The sequence below is a fragment of the Oenanthe melanoleuca genome, chromosome 1, assembly GCF_029582105.1.
Source record: "Oenanthe melanoleuca isolate GR-GAL-2019-014 chromosome 1, OMel1.0, whole genome shotgun sequence".
Taxonomy (NCBI): Eukaryota; Metazoa; Chordata; class Aves; order Passeriformes; family Muscicapidae; genus Oenanthe; species Oenanthe melanoleuca.
The window spans coordinates 102,345,364-102,369,792 of NC_079333.1; the positions used below are offsets into that span (position 1 = coordinate 102,345,364).

A 24,429-nucleotide genomic window follows, 5' to 3' on the forward strand; every position below is an offset into this window, starting at 1 on the left:
CCTAAATGTACAAGCTTGCACCTGCTCTTCTGCTCTCTTCATTGATCCTGAGAGATGTGATTAATCTTTTTCAGATAGGGAGAATGGTCAATATTATTTGCTTGAGCATCACTAAGTTTCCATAACATTCAGATAAATGTAAATGATAGCTCAAAAATTGTTTCTTTTTCCTGGTTTTATTTTTGAACTTCCAAAGTATAATGTAAATCCACAAGTTTTATTTATCTGCATGAAGAGTTTTGCTTTGGAGATTCTGAAGATGATTAGATGTAATAGTAACGAATTCTGAGCACGGAAATGATGATGTCTACTGCCAGCAACAATCATGCAAATTTGTAAATGTTTACAAATTCACAAGCTAGACATATGCACCACTGAGACCAATACTGTAGTTCTATATTTAGCTTGTTCCTATTCCCCTCTCAAGATACATATACGAGAATAACTTCAAGTGAACAATTATATTTAGATTAATCTTTTTTACTTAAACTGCAAAAAAAAAAAAAGGATGGGAGTTTGAATAGAAATCTAGAGGTACAAGGCCAAGTGTGAGGAGGAAAAGGTGAAAGATCTCAATAAACATAACTTGATTATTTTTTCCCTTAGCAAAACATATTACAAATGAAAGTCCAGTGCCCTCTATTGCCAGCAATAGCAATTACTTTGCTTGCTTGGCATGTCTGATGCATTTCAGGGAAGCTCTTGTTATTCTACAAGAGTCTATAAAAAAAGAATGCAAAGACAAATAATTTTAAAATATTAGAAGTGCATGTATTTTAGTTCCTAATTCACTCCGAAATTTTAGATTAAAAGCCTGTGATACTGCACCATCTTAGAAATCTCTAAAATGTAGTCTGCGTTCTCTCAGATATTTCTAATGTGAAAGTGTTTTGTCATGCAGATTTTCATTGTTTCAGATAATACACTTGCACAGGTGTTAGAAGGAGAGTAATTTTCATGGAAAACATTTTAAGCCTTAAAATTTGATTTGGAGAAGTAACATAACCTTTCCACGTGCAGAAAAAAAAAAAAAAAAAAAAAAAAAAAAAAAAAAAAAAAAAAAAAAGAAGAAAAAAAAAGATACTGAGAATATCTTCACAACCTTCAGTGGCCCTACTGCAGCAGTGACTGTGAAAAATGGGGGTTTCCTCCAAGGGCTGCTGCACTCAGGATGTCTGTGCACCAGAGCTAGGGAATGGGATCAAGCTTGGAGATGGGTACAGTTCTGCTGGAGAAAGAGCCCATTTTCCCCATGGAAAAGTTGCTCTTTAACTGTAGCTAGTTTTGAATTTATGCCCACTAAGCAAAGCAGAGGAAACATGTCAGTGCTTGTACAGTCATGGGAGCAGACAGAAGCCAGCCTCACTTGCAAGAAAAAGGTCTTTTGAGATACACAGCCAGCAGCCTCAGCTCCACCAAAAGATTTGCAGATAATGAGGTGGAAGTAGAAGTTTCACTTATCATCAAAGTGGAAATTAATCTGGTCTCCAAAAGCTGTCTTGTTAAACTGCAATCATTTAGACATTTTTTCGGAGGGAAAAGAAAAAAAGAAGCTTGTAACAGGCAAAGCCATAAAGTCTCCTGGTAATGGGAGAATGTTCTGGAGGAGAAATATTAGAAAATCGCTTCCCTTCAGGTACACAGATGAAAAATTTTCACTGCCTGAACCTTAATTTAAAAAACTCAAAAAATGAAAATGCAACCACAACCAATATAGAGACATTTTAATTCTCTTTTTTGTTAATGCTGAACATCCGTCTTTGTGACTTTGAAGCCAAACTGAAAACAATTTTTCTCCTCTCTAGGTTTGCAGTGAAAGGGTCCTTTTCTGTACAGAGAATTTGCAAAGCATCTCCAGCTGTGTGACAGCCACAGTGGGTCCTGAGGCTCAGGCTTCTGATGTTCCCAAAAACAGGGAAAAAAAGAAACCTTCCCTCTTAATTACTATGGTTTTGTCATGCTGTGACACCACACAGCTTCTGGTGCTCCTTGCTCTCACAGTAATTTATGGCAGAAAATCTCTATCTCCAGGGCTCAGGCCTCTACACTGGCCAAAATTAAATATTTATAAATAATAAATGGAATATTTAGGGAGATTCTTCCTAAGCATTTCACCAAGAGTAAGCTAAAAATTGATTTTTAAACTAAATATAAAAGTCAACAAGTAATTAAAACTGAAAGCTCACATACAGTAGTGTTATGCTATGTGCAAAATTCAATGCATGAGGATCTTTGTTGTCTTTAAACTGTGCCTGTTTTTGTTTTTATTAATGTTCTGTTCATGATAACTTACTTGGTCATGCAAAAAAAAAATCTATAGAAATATATTAATAAATAGTAAAAGTTCCAGAATTATATTCTAAGTTAAATAAATAGCAATATTGACATTGATAGTACCTTAAAAAGTACAGCAAAAATAATTTGAAGTTATTTTTCATTCAAAAAGAAATTTAATTGATAATTAAATTATAATATATAATTGCATAAATTATAATATAATTGTATAATAAATATTTACACAGCAAGAATGCTATTTTACTGCATCATAAGAAAAGATGCAGAATTTGAAGCACTAATAGGTTATTATCTGTGTATATATATAGCTATAGATATATCAATGCAAATAATTCTGAGCATGCCTGATACTTCCTTATGTATTCTGGAGATATCATTAATAAAAATCTCTTAACACTTAGAAATGCAAATGTGTTTTCTATACCAGGTTTAAATATCATTTGGTTTCAAAAGCTTTTTCTTTAATGATACAGAATGGGCATGATGTGCCTTTGGTGTGTTTTTGCAAGATGTATTTTAAAAAGGTTACTGGCACAAGAAAGCCTGGGATTTTAAAACAGGATGTGTCCCAAGGGTAGTGTTGATCACACAGAGCTGCAACTCAAAGTTAAGAACGATTAATCTTCAATGAATGCTCTGGTTATTTGCCACTCTGTAGCAAATAATTGGGCTCCCACATTAGGAAGCTGTTCTTTCTCATCACTTTTACTGTAGTACTTAGAAAGGCTGGCAACAGACATCAAACAGAGTAATTAGGTATTTAGGATGTATAAATATTGATCATGGCCTCCAAACAGCAACAAATAATACCAACAAATAATTTTTTTTTAGATTTATCACAAATGATACAATTTTAAGTCTATCAGGTTTTCTGAGAGTTTTCTTTCAAAATGAAAAACTAGATTCTGGGGCTGCTCACTAGGTATTATCCATGTTTAGTGAACTGAGCTAACATCTACCATATTCACCTTTAACATGTGAACTTTAAAGAAATTATAGAAGTTTAACACAGAGAAAATTTCAAAATTTTACTAACAGTCCATCTTTTTTTTGCCCTGGAATCAACGTTCTTACTTGTGATACCTGATCCACCTTTACATGTATCTCCAAATTAGCTCTCCCTAGATGAACAGAGCACAAGTTTCTTTCTGGTGAAATTCAGCAGGACTCTAATAATCTAATGGCAACCTGGAGCTCAGTAAACTCTTATTTATCTTGTTTCTCCAACAGGCTTTTCTGCAGGCATTAGATTCTCTGTAAATGGCTAAAACACCACAGCTATGCAAATGAACTTATCTGAACCTGTCTACAACGACACCAAAGTTTTGTTCTGCAAATCCAGCACTGATGTACTCTCTGGAACTCAATTCTAAACCTGGAATCCCACAACATCAGTACACCCTAATGATAGCTTTTATTAACTGAAACAACTAGTGATCTTTTCTGGTCTCATTAACATGCATATGCAACCACTGTTCTGATTTCAGGAAATACAACCTACCAGACATCAGTGCAGCTTGAGCACACTGATCAGAATCTCAAAATATGGGATTTAATTCTAATTTTCCTACTAGTCATCCACACATCTAAGCAGCTGTCTTCATTTGACATATAGGTAAGCTGTCAAGAAAGCAGTTTGAAGAAAGCTAATATTGAACATTTTAATCTGTGTTTTTGTGATTTGTTGCCAAACTACATCCTTCCCTTCAGCTCCTCTTCTTGGTTATTAACTGTTGTCCAGAAGGATGGCTAAAGATATGAATTATTCACAGGGGTAAAAACATTTCCATGGAAGCAGAATCTTAAAGGAAGTTGACAAATGAGACTATCCTTTTCTTCTCCATAGAACTTCACCCAATTACTCCCATCCCAGAGTCTGCACACTGAAATCACTTTTCTGTGAGTAGCTTTTAAAATTTCTTTTAATTTGAAGTCATTGTGAGTGATAGCATGGAAAACTGAGCAAGTGTGTCAGCAAATGCAGCACTCAAATTTCTCTATTGGATGCCACTGTTATGGCAGTGCTGTTTCTCTGAACCTCAATTATTTGAAACACTTCCTCAGAAGATCAGGAAACTGTTCATGTGTGTCAGTCATTCCTGTAGGCTGATATGCAGAAGGCACCTAATCTACTATCACAAGAGACCAGTAAAGAGTCTTGAATAATTTCAGCCTGTCCATGAGCTTAAGAAGGAGAAAAAAACCTGAAACCATCACCACACCTGCCATAAGCCACATACAAACCCTGAGCAAATAAATTATTTCATCTGCTGTGAGGTTTGACTAAAGCTGTAAGCAATGCCCTCTTCTGTGTTCCCTTTATCCCTGAATATAACACTTGACTGAAAAAATTAGTTTCTATTCTAAACAATTTCGTTAGTAAAAGATGTATTAAATTTTGTTGACTGTTATTCTACTAGTCACAAATATTTTAAGTGAAACTCAACCTTACTTTCCTTGGCACAGGTTGCATCATTATTGTGTTTCTTCATATGATCACACAAGAATGAAATCTAATTCCACAGCCACCATGCAAATAACTATATCTTAATGTTTCCATCTGTCCATAAAAGGTGTCATTTTTCACAACTTAAATTCTCCACAAAAAGGAGAACTATCAAATGATCTTGTTTTTCCATAAACCTAAGTAATGTAACATTTGGTATCCTTTCATCTATTTTCATATTATGATTCTTCAATAATAAAGGGAATAAAATCCAAGCATGAAGTAAAGAAATTATAAAAAATTAACCTCTTTTTTCCTCCTCAAACCAAGCATGCTTTGTTTTCTGACACTTGTTCTTACCCAGTTAATTATTACAGTGTTTACATGAAAAATTCTGTCATATATAATGTCATTTTTGACTATGTAGGGGAACTTTCTATGCTTTTGAAGCAGAAATGTGGAAAACCTACTTAAACCTCCGAATTTGCAAGTGCTTTTATGAACATCTGTTATTTGATATCATGGATTAAAACACTGACAGTTCCTTCACAAACTACCCTTCTTTTATGAAACCCACTTATCAGTTAATCTTTGATTACAAGCAAGCCATAAGGGTATATCCTAAAATTCAAGCTGCCAAAATACACAATTATTAGCTCATGTCCTCCTCTGTACTGATAACAGATCTTTCCACTACTGACATTAAAATCATCAGTAATTTGACACTCTCTCTTATAATGAGGGGACGAAAAAATAATTTACTCTTACAAAGAAATTTACCCTTTCCTTTTAGGGTTGGGTGCTGTTTTTTACTTTTTTTTTTTTTTCCTTTGTGCTGGAATTTTCATGTTTTCATTATAGAATTAGTTGGCATATATGTGCTCTTTCCTATATGCAAATAAAGAATATTTCCATCTTCAATAGAACTTTCTGCATTGAAGCCTGTTATGCAATGAATGAGGCAAAATGTTTAACCAATGAAGCAACATAAAATCATTTATAATGGGGCAAGGTACCCTTAAGGTAATTGTCTGTTTCCAAGTCCCATCTGAGAGCTCCTACACTTGCAGGACTGTGACAGATTTGCATTCTCCCAAAGCACATAGTCCAGGATTTCAGTTATATCAAATTATAAAAGCTGGTATCTGAACAGAAACTGTCATACCCAGGACCAGACATATCTCTAGTGAGAGCTCTAATTACAGTTCTATTATTAAAAACTAGGTTATAATACTTTCCTTTAATATCATCATGTACGCCCTGCAGAATTTCATTATTTTATAGATAAACTTCATCTGAGGTCAAAGAAAACTTTCTGAATAAAATGATATTAAATTATTATGTTCCACATTTTAAAAATTGCCTTAAGTTACAACTTAAAGCATGCCATTTAGATAGTAAACCAAGAAGGTATCACCCAAGAAAATCACAGCCCAGGTCTGTGATTGCTATGGGAAAAAGAGAGGTCTCTTGGATTACCTCCTCCCATTTCTCTTACACTTTAAATTTACTATTTTATCTCATGAACATTGAAAGTCAACTTTTGGCCTTTCCTACTGAAACTTTGATTTTCTTATAGATGAGTTGCATACTGTCATTTTCAAGGCCCAGGTTTTCTGCATAATCCACTTTATGGCTAGCAAAAGAAATAAGAGAGAAACCTGCTCTTTTGAACAATTATAAGAGGGATCTGCAAAATTTATATTCTCCACTTTTTTGATTTAGAGCACCCTACTCAACTTCCTAAAAAGAGTCTGAAAAGAGACACAGCCTCACCCATAGCAATTGAAATATTGCTGACATTTCTGCTATCTTTTCCTAGATACTCATTCCCAGACTTCTTGGTAACATTCCAGAGGTTTTAGGTTCTGCACATCTCAGACAGAAAACTGCCAAGATTGTGTGGCTGAAAGTTTGTTATGGATTTCATGTTCAGGACTTGACTGCTAAATTTGAGCCATCTGAGTGAAGCAGCTACACATGACCCGACTGAAATGTCGCTTGGGCATGGCCAAGGAAGGACAACTCTCTTTCCCCACAGGTAAAAATTATATGTGGGTTCTCTAGTTTTGCTGGTGGCACATAAATTAGAATTATTATTTTTTTCCCAATTCTTTACAGCTTCTCACATTTAAAAGCATTATTTGTATTTACATCACAAGACATGTGAAACAACTTCCAAATCTGAGTGTTTTGGAAGCTTGGGCCGAGAATGAATGCACTGAGACACAGGTGCTCTAGACAATGAATTTTTAGAAAAGTAATGCAGCTCTTTGGGAAGAAATGCACTATACATCCAACACAAATGAAGATTTAGAATGCTTAGAAGTAAGTTTTATTTTGAGAATATAAAGAAGGGGGGTTTCCTATATGGAAGGTAGTGGATGGGAGCAAATTGTCTAACTCTCTACTTTCATTTAACCCTAAATATTTTACAGTTAGTGGCCTGGATTTCACTTTTCACAAGTAAGAGAAATGAATGTTGTTATAAATTTCTCTTTCTTAATTCCAACCCTGTAGGCTAATCTACTCAAGACAGCACTCCTAGAACTACATAGGATTGACTAAAAAGCAATTCTGCAATGAAAGTAATTAATTTTGCATTTTTACAAAGCTGACAATGATGAGAAATCACTAACAAGGAGTAGCCTGCTAACTGAAATCAATTCACAGCTAGAAACAAAGATGGATTTGAACCATTGCACACAAGTCAGGAGAAGAGGGATAAATTGTAGAATTCACATGGAAATCCACTTTCATGTTTTGAAGACCATCTCTCCAAGCTGTAAAGAGGGAGGATCATTGTCCTGGGACTGTACAACAAGACCTCCTGTATTTCTCTCCTAAAAAACCCATAAAGAAGTTATTTCTTCAAGATTTAAAGATTAATACTTTTTTGGCAGCTGAAATAAGGAGACTGTCAAAAAAAACCAAAACCCAAGTCATGCTTCAGGCAAACAAAAACTCGAATTAAAATGTTTAGGAGGTTTTTCTCAGAGCCCAAATGAAGTACAGGGAGATTAGTACTTATACAAATATATGTTTTTAAATGCATTTTCACATGCAACTAGAAAAAATATTGCATAATTCAAGTAAAAAGTAGCTAAAACATCATTAAACTATACTAAATATAACTAGAATTGGATGAAAGGCTTCTAGATCATTCAGATGAATGAGTAAAACCTCACATTACAAGCATGTGTTGATAGGTATTTTCTAAACCCTTAATAATTCTTGTTATTCATCTGTAGACTTGGTCCAAGTTTTCTCAGTAATTGCAGCTTTGCTATTCCATAAAACAATCATTTCTGAGAAAACTATGCTCTTGGAGCATTACATTTTCTTTAGATATAGAAGAAAAACAGTTAATCTTCATTTTCCACAACTATTTCTGTGACCATAAAAAGGCCTAACAGGTAATACATTGCAAATTAGGCTGTATCAGATGATTGTTGCTGTGGCTACTTATTCATACATGGAAAAGTGAGATTACAAATTTCTCAAGCTAAAATCTCACTACTGCCCAAAAAAAAGAGAAAATAATTACATCTTTCACCCTCTGTGAAGCACTTACATTATCAGAAACATATTAAAGTTGTTTTGTTTCTTTTTTTCTGCAATAGTACCACGCTGTGGATTCATTTTCTTTGTGATTCTACAGTTCCCAGAGCTTTCCTTTACTTTATTATTGCCAGCCCAGCTATCCCCCTCTTCTGTATGCATATGTTGTACTGCTGTCCTAAACATAATACTTCACAGTTGTCTTGTAATTCATAATGTTTGAAGACAGTATTTCATGCTGATGCAGTCCTCCAAATGCTGGACATCTCTGCTGTAAAGATGCTGAGCACAAATGTGTTCTGTCTAAATTACTTGAATCAGTATTAGAAAATGCTCCATGGAAAAGCCCTGTGGATCTCCTGATGGACTAAATCACTGCTGATGGTTTTATTCAGATTATCTTGCTCCCCTTTTTTTTTTTTTTTTTTTTTTTGAGTAAAATCAGATGGGACACAATCAAAAACCAGACTAAACAGAAGACACATCACAGCTCCTATTTCATTGCTGTCTATTGCCTGGTAAAATGACAAATGATGGGATTGATTTGTTTTATCATTACTGGCAAATAAATTTGATTAATTCATCCAGGAATTTTACCAAAAAAAAGTTTCAGCAAATTAATAGCTCAAGCAGAATTTTTTGGGAGTATTAAAGATAAAACCATTATATCCTCCCAGAAGGTCATGCTTTAAATAAATTAGTTATTTGGTCTCCTTTTTCCCCACTCCATTTATTATGATCTACCATTCTCAAATATAACTATTTCAAAGCATATAATTTCCTTTCATAATTTGTTAGCTGGATCACACCTCTTATCTCTGACCTTGCTCTTCTCCAATTTACCCAGTTTTATTAAAGATGCAATTGCAATTAGAAACCAGAAAAGACAAGTCTAATAGAGGAAACTCCTTTGTTCATTAGAAACATAAAAAAAAAAAACAAAAAAGAGTAATACAGATGCATCCCTAGTTTGAGAAAAAGAAAATTGAGGCAGAGAACATTTTAAGAGAAGGACGGCTTCTTACATTTCAATCAGTGCTGAAATCAAAGAAATAAATCTTGAATATTTTTTCTAATAAATCAGTCAACTGCCTTTAACAATATCTGAGACTTGTAACTGTTATCTTGAAAAATAAGCCTCAGTGTAGGAATATCAGGTTTCCTTTTGTTTTGTTGTTGTTGTTAATCTATAAAAATTTATTTTGGTGAATTAATTAATTAATTAATTACCTTAGCAAACTGTGCATTTATCCATTTTGTGAAAGTTTTCTTTTGAACATCTTCCCGTTCATCTGCCAGAGAAAAGAAAAGCATTTCATTAGAATTCAGCAACAAAACAATGCAATATTATTGATTAATGTTTCAGTTTTGGTTTATTGTAAACTACTAATAACACTTCAAACACAGGCAGGAAATTTATTCGGATCTATTATTTGAAAATTGCATCAACACATTTTGAAGATCTGCAGATCCCCTTCATAGTCATAGTCTGTATTCCTAGTTCAACTGACATATTCATCTTTTCTTCTGGAAGAGAACATGGTGCAGTAGGACCTGAAACACCCCATTCTAATTTTTAATTTCATATAGGTATAAAAAAACATAACATAGGATAGTTTTGGCATCAGGAAACTCTTCTAAAGTGGAAAAGTACTTGAAATAACATTATATGAACCTCCTCAAATTGCTTGAGGAAGTGAAACCTTCTGGACCTCAACATAGTTCTCCATTGGCAGCCCTTGATGTACCTTATGCCTTATTTAACTTGCAACTGTTCACATGTCACAAATTGTTGCATATTTTTTCTCCAGTGCAAAAAGAAAAAAACAAAACAAAATAAAAAAGCAAAACCACACACATACTTGTTCAGCCATACATGAAATTCTTTTTCAATTCTTTAACATGAAATCTTTGTAGAGGGAGATGATTTATCTTAGGCCTTGATTTCTGTATCTAAGTTATAAGTATAGTCTTGATACTGAATGGAACTGGATAAACAAAGGTACAATTCTGCCATATTTTATATAGGTTGAAAGAGAAAAAAAATTTCAAACTTTGTAAGCATTTGACCAAAAAGATCTATTCGGCATGATCCCTGAAATATAAAGGACAGATTTCTTTGCCTGGCAAAATAAAATCAACCCCAACTAGAATTGAAGGACACGTGTGGAAAATGGTGAAGAATGCTCATTCTGAAATAAAGTTCACTCAATACAGCCTTTTGATTAGCAGTAAAATTCTCTACACTTCCTAAATAAAAAGAGATATTAAATTCCCTTCTGAAATGTATGGCAATTTATAACATTAATAGATTCAGCTAAATTTGAAAGGCAGGTATAGACAAGCTAGAAGACAAATGCATGGCATTAATAATGTACTTTGCTTTCCCTCCCTCCACTTGTCCAAGGATCAAAGACAAGACAAATTTTTCTGATACAAATCTTTTGCTCTTAAAACATCAACTCAGTATCACTTTAAACATACCTTTCCCACCAGAATGTTTTCCAGTTTCAAAGATAAAATATACTCATAAAAAACACTAGTTTGCAAAGTTACTATTACATTACAAAGAAGTACTGCAAATTTGAAGGAGCATATCCTAACTGTGTTCAGATGCTCTTGAGAAAAAAAAAAAGACAACATAATACTGCAACTGGAAACATAGAAGACATGGGTTATATACACTCTGCCACTAATATATATATATTAATATTTGTTACCATAAAATTCTTAGAATTCTATTGCTATCTACCCCAAATAACGCTGCCAGCTTCATCCTTTGGCTGAAAGTAATGCTTGAATAGTTAAGAAACACATCTAAAAGCAACAGCATATGAAGGAGATGCATGCTTTTGGTACTACACAATGCTAAAGTTGTTAAAAATTTTATTTTCCCACGAGCAACATTTCTCTGTGTTGGCTGTAAGCTGTTTATTATATGAGCTTTGTTACATTCCAGCCACATGCAGTACACAGAAGATGACAGAAGATACATTTTGTTGACAGAAGATAAATACTCAATCTGATGTTATATTACAAACTTTTCCAGCAACTTCATATAAAATATTACACATAAATAGCTGCTTCTGTTTAATCATCTCTGCTAAAACTGCCAAATGCAAATGGGTTCGAAGAATAATGTGCCATTTAGCAAGGGAAAGGAAAAAGAGACAAAAACACCTTTTTAAACTATTCAAACAATATTATGTGATATTCAGCAGGGCAAAGGAAAGAGACAAAAACTCCACTTTAAACTGTTCAAATTTCTGCTTTTCCACCCCAGGCAGCTGTAATAGCATATTTAGTAACAGAGTGGGTTGTTTGGTTTAGGTTTTTTTGTTTGTCTGTTCGGTCTTTTTCCCACAGATATATGCAAGTTTAACTCCTAGTCACCAATTAATTCATGTCCACTGTATTAAAAACCAGGGTTTCCTGAGAAAAATGAGAGTCAACCCCACAATTTGAATGTTTTAAACTTATTCAAAATCCAGGCAATACTCTGCTACTTTGTAAACACAAATCTATTCCACTGCTGTTATTTTTATACAGAGATCATTGCAAGCACTTTTATCTCTAGGTGCTTGCTCTGACAAGTTTATACCACAACAATTTGTTAGTGACAGCCTCCTAACCTATAAATGAATCAATCTTTTAGTTTTTGCATGGCATGATTTCCCCACTGTAAACACGATCTTTTACAAAGAGATGTTTTCTTAGCCCAGATTTATGGATTGAATGCTGAATGTAGAAGCTGAATGACATTTATCTAGCTGCTGCAGAAATGTGCCAAGAACACACTTTCATAATGCTATGTTTATATGAAATCCTTCAGCAGTGAGCCAGTGAATGTCCTTGCAGGTACTTTTACTCTGAGACAAGAATAATCAAATGGCCAGGCAGGTAATTCCTTCACCTGTTCAAGAGTAATATGGTATGTTTATTTCTTTTCTGTCAAGCTGAAAGAATTGCAGAACTGTGTACTGTCTTTCTTCAGGTCAGATTTAAACACTGCATGGATCCTGAATTCCTTTATTGCAATAACAATGGGATCCCTTCCCACAGCAAAAATGCTTTTCTCAAATTGATGGACATTGAGTGGAATAGGCTTAACCTCATTTTCTGTAGGTTATCAACTCAGAAAATGAATGCTCTGAGGATTACAAAAAACCTTCCAGAAAAAAGAGATACTGAGCAGTAAGATTTACCTGATTTTTGTGCCCTACAGCCTCTAGTACCACTGAACAGACCTTGTTTTAACTACAATGCATTCACAAATATGCTCAGATGAGCATCAGCTTTGCAGCTGTGAATGCAAACCTCACAGTATAGTTAATTGCACATTTGACTTCTGAAGTATTATTCCAGGACAGGCCTCATAATAAATTATGACCCAGAGAGAAAGTGCAGTATTAATGAAGCTAATCATCTGATAACGGGCAGTTCTGACACTTAATCAGGCAGCAAGGCTAATAGAGACAAGTGGCACACTGAAGGACACCTAGGAACAATCATGATTTAACAGACCAAAAATGTTATTAATAATAGCAAGTGGTAACCCTACAACTTTCCTAGATACTTCATAGCTCATGTTTGTAACCTACCACTCCAACACAATTACCATCTGATTTCTACAAGAAAACCTTCAGCATCATGCTGTCATCTCTTAGTAAACTACACTTTTTACTACCTTTATAATTGAAACAATTTGAGCTTATAAATACCAAGCAGATTGCAAAAAAGAACAGAGGTTCAGAAACATACACTATGTATGTCACTACATTGTTCCATTTATATCATAAAAGCCACTTTCCCATGGAAAATATACCAGGGAGAAGGAATTTGAACTTTTTTGCATCCTTCTCTTTTTTTTTTTTTTAGAGGATCTTCAACCTCTCAACTCTTGATACACTTGAATAAATAATTTTTTCACTAACTCACAGAATGGCTGAGGCTGTAAAGCAGCTCTGGACATCATCGGGTCCAACTGACCCAATCAAGCAGGGCCACCTAGAGTAGAATTTACAGGACCAGGCTGAGTATTTTATTATCTCCAAGGATGGAGACTCTTCCTTCTGCCTCATGAAGACTGCATCTTCTGCCTTGCACAGATCTGGGTAGCGGTTTCCAGTGCAAGTGGCTTAGTAAATTCCCCTTTAGAGTAAGTACAGCCCAACTCTTAAAAACAAAAGACACTCAACAAAAGAGTCCAGGAGGAGTATGGGGAATGACCCATATCCTCAGATTCTAAACTTTAATTTAAAACAAACAATCACTGCCATTGTCATGTCAATGAAGATGTGACATTTGTAGGGTGTTTGAATCACTCAGAGTACGGGAGTGGTAGGAGGCTCAGTTGTATGATAGATTTTATGCAGCCTTCAGCAAGCAATTCCATCATAGGTGCAGGAACACAAACAGGGAAGAAGGAGAGATCTTATTATGTTACCCAGTGTTGACCTATAAGCAAGAAAGGAGGCAAAAAAAAAAAAAAAAAAGAAGAAAGAAAATGGAAGAAAAAAATAGAAAATAATTCTCCTACAGTGGTAAAAACTTTGAAACAATGGTGTCAAGGCAGGTGTCAATTCCCTCATTCATGGCAACTGCAGGTTCATTGGAACACTGCACTTTAGAGAAGAAAACCATCAAAATTGCTATTTGATTTTCTAGCAGCCAAACAATGCAGATTGAGAAAAGGTCAGGATTTTCTTCAGTGAGTGAGAATGAGTACCAGCAATGGTGGGAACAAAAGAGGCCACAGATAGTCACATTATTGATACTCTGACTCTATTGACTCACTATTCTTAGAGATTTTCAGAACATTATTACAATACTCTGCCAGTAACTACAGCTGCTGAGAAATGTTCCCTTCCCATTCTTGCTTATCTGAGGGGGGAAGAAGAAATCAATGCAATACAATGACTGAATGATATTTGAGTGGACTAGATTTGATTTTTAGTCATTGAGGTCATCCAAGATATTCACAAGCTGACAGGAAATACAATAGGCTGCTTTGACAGACAGACAATGAATTTAAGTCTATTGCTCGTGTAAAGCAATACAGAACATGCAATTCTTTGTCCATCTTCTATAAATATACTGATGAGCAGTGTGTTGACTTAATCTGAATATTGTTAAAACTCCCTGTTCCCTGTGCTACCCTCTTGAGACTTTACTGTAGAACCAGAGTCAAATCATCATAATCAGACCATCCCAGGCTTTTCAAAACACTGATGAACCTATTCAAATGCTCAGCAGAAATGGAACACTGAAAGCTCTCGTTAATATAAATTTAAAGTAAAAAGAAGCACAACTAAACGCCATGAAAACTAGAACACTAAAGTTTTCTGAGAAAGGTTTGGTAAGATTTAAGGTAAATTTAGGAAATGAACAGGTGTATTCCTAAGAAAAAAGAATTTGCCCCCCCTGTTTCCTTCAAATAGAGGAACTCAGTGAGAGGGATGCCATTTACTGATCAGAGGATAAAAAAGAAGATATCTGTAAGACCTAACCTACAAGATTTCTACTCACAGATTAGTGTAGCAGATTGAACTACTGAACTACCTTGCCTAGACTGAATGACAGGCTGAGAAAATCTTTTATTTTTCTCATTTTGTTATGTTAGTTGAAATTGTTCTTTCATTATAAATGTTTAAGGGAAACTGCTTACTGATTTTTTCTATTTTTTTAAATTCTTTAATACACTGCAAATATTTATATAAGGTCTCACTCTTCAAATCTAACTTTAACTAATTAGTTTAGGGGAAAAACTACTGAGTGTTTTTGAGGACCAGTATGGATGTCATGTGTAAAAAAGGAGCAGAGCAGCACAAAGGATAGAGAACATGACAGCCTGCCTTCCTGGAACAGAAGTAAAGATAAAAAAAAGGAAAGAAAACAAAAACCAAAAACGATAACAAAAAGAACAAGAAAAAAATAGAACAATGAGGAAGGGGTGAGGGGAAGATAGAATGGGAAGTAAACACTTCTACCCTGGCTTGGGGGAAAAAAATGGGAAAAGGACACATGGAAAAGAAGGAATGGGATGGGAAAAAGTGGAGATAAACACTTCCTTTCTGGAAAGAAAAAAAGGCTATCTGGTGGCTAGAAGATCATATGCAGGGAAGCAGTGAATTTGAACAGAAGAACTACTGAAGCATGTGCAGCTTAGTCAAAAAGATTTGACTAGCATCCAGAAATACCAGAATAATGCAAACAAGCTACATATGATTCCTAAAACAATAACAGGCAGCTGTGAAATGTACACATAGATCTGTGTTTGAACAAATTTATGTAATTTATTCATGTTTGTTAACTGCCCCCTTGCCCTTCTTCCCCTCCACCATTTCTCAATCCTTTTCTCTAAATGAATGGTAGCATATGGAATTCCCAAGACAAAAGCAGGATCACAATTCCAATGAAACTTAAAAGGAAACAGAATGTCAGCTCACATTTCCAGAACATTTTAAATATACACAACACAGGGTGTTCAGCTCCAGTTCATACATTGTAATTGTGTTCCCAGCTGCTGACCTAGTCCTCCTCTGGTCCACCACAGACAAAGACACTTTGGGAACTGATCATACTTCTCCATGTCCATGGATTTGACCTGGGGACCTGTAGCACAATATTTGAGTGTCAGGACATCTGCCTCAAGTGCTGGTGACCCACCCCTGCCTTATCCTTTCAAGGATAAGGACTTTAAGTAAGAGTTTTGAAACACATTCTACCAAAAATACCCTGTTCTACTTATTAACAGCTTTGCAAACACAAGCTTAACTATTTTTGTCTATTGGGGTTTTTTATTATGTTCTAACCAGCAATTAATTTGGATCCAGTAATTTTTTTCCCAAAGGGAAATCACTAGTAAAATGCAACTTAAAAAGCCACAGTGCTTCAATACATCAGATTTTTCTGCACAAGATAAATAACAGCTCAAACTTAATGAACTAAGCTATCTCTACCTGAGAAGCAGTTGAGTTTATTCCTTACCTTTACATGGGGATATATAATTACTCATTTGGATATTTACCTGTGTATAAGTAGTGTCCCCTTTTTAATCTATCTTTCAATGTCATATACATATATTGGCAAATGAAAAGAATGCTTGTTAACATTTCAGTTGAAGTCCATGCTATTTTGGCATCATACTATTGTTGCACCTTTAAATGACGTAGTATATTAGTCTTTACTTAAACCTCCATGCTAGTTAGAAGGGCTGTACCAGATGAAAACACTGCCACTTTCTGGAACTTGCAGAATATTGTTTGATTTAATTGTATTATCAACTTTTTTGGACTCAGACTCCAATGAAAACATCTTGCCAGTGCATCCAAGTATCTCGAAAAAAAACCAATGATGGTTTAAAAGCTTTTTGGTTTTGTGGTTTATTTATTTTGTTTATCAGTTTTTATTTAGCTTTGGGCTTTTTGTTTTGTTTTTGTTTGTTTTTGTTGTTGTTGTTGATAGAGACAAAATTCTTATAGAGGAAGACTTTTTAGAAGGGTAAGACTTCTTAGTGCTACAAAACAGATGGGGAAGGATACTGGTATTACCGAAATGTGAAAGAAAAGTAGGAGCTGGTCAATACTAACTTCATCTTGTCAAATGAGTATATATGGGAAAATACTTACTATTCCTTGATGGATTCATTTGAACAGGATGTTTTTTTCCTTGTTTACAGATTAGAGAAGCACACGTTAAATGCTGCTAATACATCATGTGATATTATATAAAAGTAACAGAAATACTTTTTGCCACATAGATTTACAGCTACTATTATTATTGCTATATATAAAATCAGTTGCAACTCCACAGCCCAAACCTGCAATTTTTACCACAGCTGCTGAGAGATACCTTAATCCTTTCATCATACAAAAACAACTAACAACTTGCAAGGTTGATTAGCAAAAATCACAATGTGCTTGGAGTAAGGAGGCAATGCTTGCTGCTCAGTCTCCTTGCTGGTTATTGGACTGACTGTAACAAAAGAACCTGACAGATATTTTAGAAAAAAACCAACACGCAGCTTCTTTCATAGGAGAGACTAGTCCTGGTAAACAGATTAAGTGTATCTTGACTGTAGTACCTCTTGTTTCAGAGTTTCTTACTTCTAATCCATCTTTGTTCTTTCCCAGAGAAAATGGGAATTATTAACTGAAGACAGAAAGAATCAGTATCAGTGCTTAAGTCCCCTCTGAGCTCATGGGTATTCCCACACTCAGCACAGGAAGGACAGTGCCATTAGGACAGACGGACAGCCCAGCTGTGGCCTGGCAGCAGCCATCCCTCTGTGAGCCCAACTGAACAGCCAGCAGCAGAAAACCCTCCTGGGTTAGACACTAATAAAATTGGTTTGTGTGCACTGCACCCTCAGTGACAACCTGTAATGAGCATTGTTACTCCTGTGCACCACGGATCTGAGAATTGCTGAAACTAACTCAAAGTGAAAGCGAGCGCTCTCACCTCGGCCGCTGTTTAACCAGCCAGCTCCAAGAGAAGCCAGTGCTATAAATGTCCCTGTCACCACTGTGGGGAAAGTTACAGGCCAGAAATGAACAGCACTGGCAGCTCCTGCATTTCAGCAAAGTCACAAAAATAAATAAATAAATAAACAACAACAACAAAAAACACAAACAAAAAAGACCCAACAAAAAAAACCATCCTCCAAAATAAGAAGTTTGTTCTGAAAAAACTTTAAACAGCTCTTAGCTTAATGGTTTTCACCAGGAGAGTCCCACACACTGGGAGGAGGAAAACTATGATAAAAGGAGCTATGGCCAACACTGAAGCTGGCTTGCCAGGACAGAGGGACTGTAGTTTCTTGGGTTTTTGTTCGTGTTTTTTAAACCTTGGAAGAGAGGTCAGTCGGCCATCTCAGAGTAAGCTGTGACAGAGGTACTGCATAAGAAGTATTACTAGAACAGAGATTAATTACTAGAGATAAAAAAAAAGTCAAGCTTATGTAACTAGAAATAATTACTCACAATTTTCATACTTATAAACTTTATGAAAACTACGCAGTTATTTTTGTTTTTTTCAGAAAACACCAGAAAAATGCTTACTGTTGGACTGTATCCTTTCTTAGCTGGAGATTTTTACCATCTAGGTTATTATTTTTGTTCAGATATGAGCTATAGAGGACAGCAGACTAAAGACAGTAGTGTTAATTCATGAGCCAGACAGAGCAGAACATATCAAAACTAGGAAATAGGAGCCCACAAACTTTCTGAATTATAGATTTTCCACTAATAACAAATGAAGCTGAAAGAAGCATCAGGATTTAAAATAGGTAATCAGAGCCTAAAACATGATATTAGTGTTTCACACAATCTTCTGTTTTGAAAATGAAATTGCTGTTCTGTTTTCAGCAAATGCCACCTAGTGATGCATAGTTGCAAAGCTTTGAACTGCTTTGATTTTTATGTGTATTGCCCCAGATTTTCTGATTTGCTCCTATGGAAATTAAAAAAAAAAACAAAAAAAAACCAGGCAAATGCTTTACATGGTCACAGACTCTCAAAATTCATGTCACATACATGCAGAACACAGAGGAGGATGGGTTAACCATATGTGAAGGACCAACATTTGTTACAGTTTGTATTAAAATATTCATTGCAAACAACGATGCTAAGTACACTGTGTTAGCTAGCACTATTCTGTAATATTTCAAGTTCTTTTTTTGTTCCTCTGTCAAAAGCAGTTAGAGAACAGGCTGTTCTAGTCTGCTTGACTGACTGCTGTCTACTTTATTTCATCTGACCCAATTAGTGTCTGAGTTAATTAGGAGAAGCTGCCACTGGGACATCAGAGAATGTATCAGAGAAGTTTGCAATTAATGTGACCAAGGTGTTAATATGTAATTGTTTACGATACATACACCCTGTTCTTAGGGTGAAGATACTGTCATTACAAAGCTGACAGCATCAACTGGTCCACAGCCAGAATTCATCTTAATACACAACATTTGAGAAACTTTGAATGAAAAGAACACATGGCTCTAAGAACAGCTGTGCAAATTAAAGATAAGTGAACTGTGTTTTCCACTCCTGTTTCACCTCACCTGAAGTAGACAAAGTAATGAGGAATGTATTTAAACTATAGTTGTAATTTACTTAATTCAGAAAGAACTATTGCAGATTTCATGTTGTCAGGTCTCTTGGCATCCTTTCACCACTCCCAAGCCTCACCCACTTTTCAAGGGTAGAAAAGAAAGGACAATCAAAGAGCAAAGCCCTTGTTGATAGTGATAATTGTGGGAGGGAAGCCAATAGAATAGACTTTAACTCCCCTATACCCGTTCCCATTTCACAGCTACTTTGTACTGTTTCTAGTGGTTCAATCATACGAGTGACTGAAGGATCTTAAATTTTGAGAAATAGGCATGTTAGGGTCTGAGTGTTGACATACAGAACACAATTGTCCAGCACTACCACATATTTTGAAAAACTCCAACTGTACAGGTGAGGGCTAATACAAATTGGATAAAAGGCCAAATACCAGCATTTCACAGAAAACCTGAATTAGGAAGCACGTTAAATGTGTATGTCCTACATCCTATATTGCCAAATAGTCCTGAAAATAAAAAGAAAGGAATTGAATTTCTAGACAGCTCATAAGCAACACCTTGCAAACAGCCACAATGTTTACTGCAGACTGTTCTTTACTTCAGTTTCTTTCTGAGGCTTCTATTTTTCATCTAGCAACTTTATTTGAAAAGTGACTGTTCAGTTCTCACACAAAGAAAAAACATTCAAATTGGAAGAATGGGAGAGGTGTTTGTCTCTTTTGCCTCTATGATGGTGAAAAATGAGAGCACAATAGAAATCAGTCTTAGACTTCATCACAAAGATGGTGACAAATGTTACAAAGAATATCCATTTTTTAGAATTTTTAAGACAAAAAGTATTAAAGTTAGAACCCAGCAATGTGCCCAGAGCCACCAAGAGTTCAAACTGTGTTTTATCTAGCAATCAGCAGGGAAAAAACTACCATTATAGAGAACAGGCATTACAAGCTGTAGAAATCACGTTGCTGAAGAGTAGAGAAGCATTTAAGGTGAGGTACCACCCTTTTCTATCAAATTATACAACATCATTGGCTCCTGGTCCAGTCTCTGTCTCTTCAGTACCACACAGAGAGGGGCAGCTGTGACACAGGGAAGTACAGGATATGTTTCTTCTCACCAGTCAGCCATAAGTCCTGCTTATGAACATTCTATTATCTATACTAACACTAAAACAACATACTTTGCTATGTGTTGTTAAACATTTGTTTACAACTTTGCAATCTTTGCAACTCAGATTATTTTTTAGAACTGACTGAAATTAGGTACAAATCCTATCCAAAATTCATCTGCCTGACATTAGTGCACCGGCATTTATTAAAACTGAATGCTCAGTTTGGGGCTGAGCACATTTTTCATTCACCCATGGGGACAATGCTCAACATCTTAAATGTATCGTGGGAGAGTGAAGTAGAAAGAATTGGTAAAAATAAAATGGACAGGGACACAATATAGCAAGGAAGAAAGGGGAGATACATAATTCCCTTAGCCATATTTTGAGGTACATTTTCCATTCTGGGGTAGGGGAAAAAGTAAAGGAAGGAGCAATTTTTAGAATGATAACATCATTACATTTTGTAACACGTCCCTGAAATTCTTACGAATTATTATTCTTAAGAACATTTGAAGCACTAGTGAAATATTTATTAAAATTAGATTTAATATGAGTACTGTTAAATCTTCTCATTAAGTGGGCATTGTCTGAGCAAGTTACAAGAATATTTGCAATAACAAATTGTACTTAAATCCTGGCAGATTTCATGCCCTCCTTACTAAAAAAGCAGGGTTTTCTGGCTGTACCAGATATGAACATTTTAGATAACTAACATATTTGCTGCCTGTATGTATTCTGTGCATTGATCAGTGTTTTTTGGTTTTTTTCATTGCATACTTCATTCAGAACCGCTTGCAATGAAGAATTTCATATCTATAACATTAAGTGAAGATTAAGAAATATTAGTATTGATGCTAGGACAGTTACCTATTATAAACATCGATTTTTATTTCAACTCAGTGCCAACTCATCAGCTCTAGTGAAAGGAGCTGTGTTTCCTTAATATAGATTCAGTACAGAAAAAGAAGAAAAACATCTATTTGTCATTCTTTTTACAGCTGTTCTTTTCCAGTCTAGACAACTCAAGGCAAGTGTGACATTTCACAACATCATAAACTACACTGAAGAAACATACTGTCATTCTTTTCTGATATTTTTGCAACAGTAAAGAAGAGTAATTTTCTTTGTAGCCTAATGCTTTCTAGAGGCACCTTAATCAATCTGCTGAGATATTTTGATCACATTCATCCTAGCAGAGAAACAGAGTGAACAGATATTGGAATTTCAGTTTGAGCTTCTATCTTGGAAGATGCACCAAAGAACAACTGAAAAAATTCAGCTAGAAAACACATAAGCCAGCAATGGAAGGGAAGGATAAAAAAAGGCACTAAAATGAATGTTAAAATGTATAGATAACTTATTGGGAGAGGAAAGAGAGAAGAAATGAGGATTCAGCTAAAAAGACTACTGATAAAATATCACCTAAAAAGCTGAAAGTATTACACTGTGGCTTTGACAACTACTAAGAAACTGTACATGAACCATGGGAAATTCACTGAAATTAGAGCGTGATGGTTTAGAATGAATAAATAAATGTTATATTCATTAATTCTCAGGAAGTTTAGATAGCACTATACAAAAGAATTCAATGTGAACACAATAGAGAATATACACCCTCTTTCACTGCTTAAATCAGGTATAATTTCTGTTTTCTTCATACTCCTCCTTTAATTTATTAATAATAATTTTATAATAATACATCCAAAATTTGAATCTGGTTACCCACTCACTCTATCGTTAATAGCTACAGTGTAGAATTCCTGAGCATATAAAATCCTTGGGACTAATGTGTAAAAGGATAAAAGGGGATTTATAATGATTAATGGTGGGAAGGTATTGAGATGGATCTGAGCACAAGTATCCCGAGGCAGTGTTTATCTTCAGTAACAACTAATTACTGATATGCTGAGATGAGCTTAGTTGATCAGGGAATGGAATCAATATTGTGGGTTCACTCTCTGTGTGGAGAATTTCCTTAAAAGCTGGACTCAATGATCCTTGTAGGCTCCTTCCAACTCAAAATATTGATTGAATCTCATGCTGGCATCTGCCACCTATGGATGGATCTTTAGGCTAATTCAGTGAGCATGAGGACCAAGAAAACCAGAATGACTACAATATTTTGCTCCTTTTCCTCAAAACAAATATTCTTTGGCCAACACAAGAACCAAAAAGAAAGTTATTTCTGAGAATTTTGACAAGTGAGGAATGAGTTGGCTACTTCCCTAATGTTTGAAACACCTAACAACTAACTTAGCAACCACATAAATAGTGTCTTTGTTATTTTGGTATTTCTACATTGCTAATTGTCAGGCATTCTTCATCAGCATCATCAGCTTGATGACAATGACATACAGAGGTTAAATCATTTGGATATCTGATTAGCTGTCAGAAACAATGATTCTATGACATTCAGGCTCCACCTAACATCACAGCAGGACTCAGAGGGTTTTCAACCAAATACCAGTTTTGGAAATTAAAAATACTGCCATTCTTATAATGAAAGAAATTGAAAATCATGCAGCAGGCAGCTACATTAAGAAAAGTAATGTGGAAACTATTTACAATTAATGCAAAACAACTTACAAAGGTCAAATTGGCATGACTGTGACATTTCAAGAAATATAAATGGAAGTCTTAAAATTTTCCACGCTTCTATTTTACTTTCCTTGTAATAAAGAAATTGAATGAATTTCATTTCTTTGGCATGTTTCCTCTACTGGCAATTAGGTCTTGAGTAGAAAATAACTTTGATAATACACAATTCTCCATATTAAATTGTTTAACAGGCAAGGAGATCAATACGCATTTAAAAAAAAAAAAACAGCATTGTTTTTAAATTACTTCTGTTCCAACTGTAGTCAAAAGCAATACTCAAGGACATGAAGAAAGCTTAAGATAGCTTCTAGACTCTGTTTGCTCATATAATCAGGCATGTAGATAGTATTTAATAGAATACAATGCAAATTTTTGCCCCCTGCTAAGTTTTACACATAGTAAGGAACTACCCAGAACAAAGACTGATTGGTCACTGACTTTTTGGACTAAGCAAAGTTAGCCTGGCTATAAACTTAAACAGAGAGAAAATTTAATTAACATTTCCTATTTCACCATGAAGCTAGGTGTGGTCATGAGAAAACAATTTTCACTGCTAACAGCAAATATATTGAAAGAGCTACCAAGTGAGATATGTAAAGAAGCACAATAAAGAAGCAATATGAAGACAAAAATTTAAAACTGACTATAATGTGGCTTAAGTTATCTTCAAGAGGAAACAGGTATTTACATGGTAAAAAAAATTACATCAGTAAATGGAAATGGAATAATGTTTCTATAGAAGTGCATTTGCACTGTAAGAGAGCTGCAATTGTATTATATGGATATTAGTCAGAGTAACTCATGCTCTTTTTCTTTTTTTTAATAATTTTCATTGTCATCTTTCGCTTGTACAACACAAACATCACAAAATATATGTAACATTCAATCAGTCAATAAGACAGTTCATTATCGGGATTTATATATTTAAAAAACTGAAAAAGGTTATAGTCTCAGACACAAAAACAGTTAAGTCATATTCCATTTGGTTGTTGATTTATTTAAATGCACTCAATTTAAGGTGAGCATTTAAGGGTCCACTGGTTTTTATTTTAGAATGGAACAGATGCACACCCACTTTTCACCTACTGCACTGGCAAGACATTCCCCACAGCACTCCTTGTAGTGCAGGACTCTGCTAGAACACAGAGAAACCTACTTTATATTTCAGCTTTGAAAAATATAAATAAAACAGTAATGGACATACAGAAAAAAAAAAAAAAAAAAAAAAAAAAAGAGAAAAAAACAAAAGTACTTTCCTATTTCACAGACATTGAGCGGGCAAGTCTCCATCCTGACTGGAAGGAGGTGAAAAATCAGTGTCATTATTTGAAATTATGCATGTTACTGGATTAT

The 24,429-nt window shown here is 35.0% G+C and overlaps 1 protein-coding gene across 3 annotated transcripts in view; it reads right to left on the minus strand.

The window, feature by feature from the left end:
* Positions 1-24,429, minus strand: part of DMD (dystrophin) — a 1,135,346-nt gene that overhangs the window by 846,646 nt on the left and 264,271 nt on the right. For all 3 annotated transcript variants that reach the window (XM_056512754.1, XM_056512922.1, XM_056512842.1), the window contains exon 2: positions 9,533-9,594. In XM_056512754.1, the coding sequence (XP_056368729.1) occupies positions 9,533-9,594 (62 nt within the window). The remainder of the gene's footprint in view (positions 1-9,532; positions 9,595-24,429) is intronic.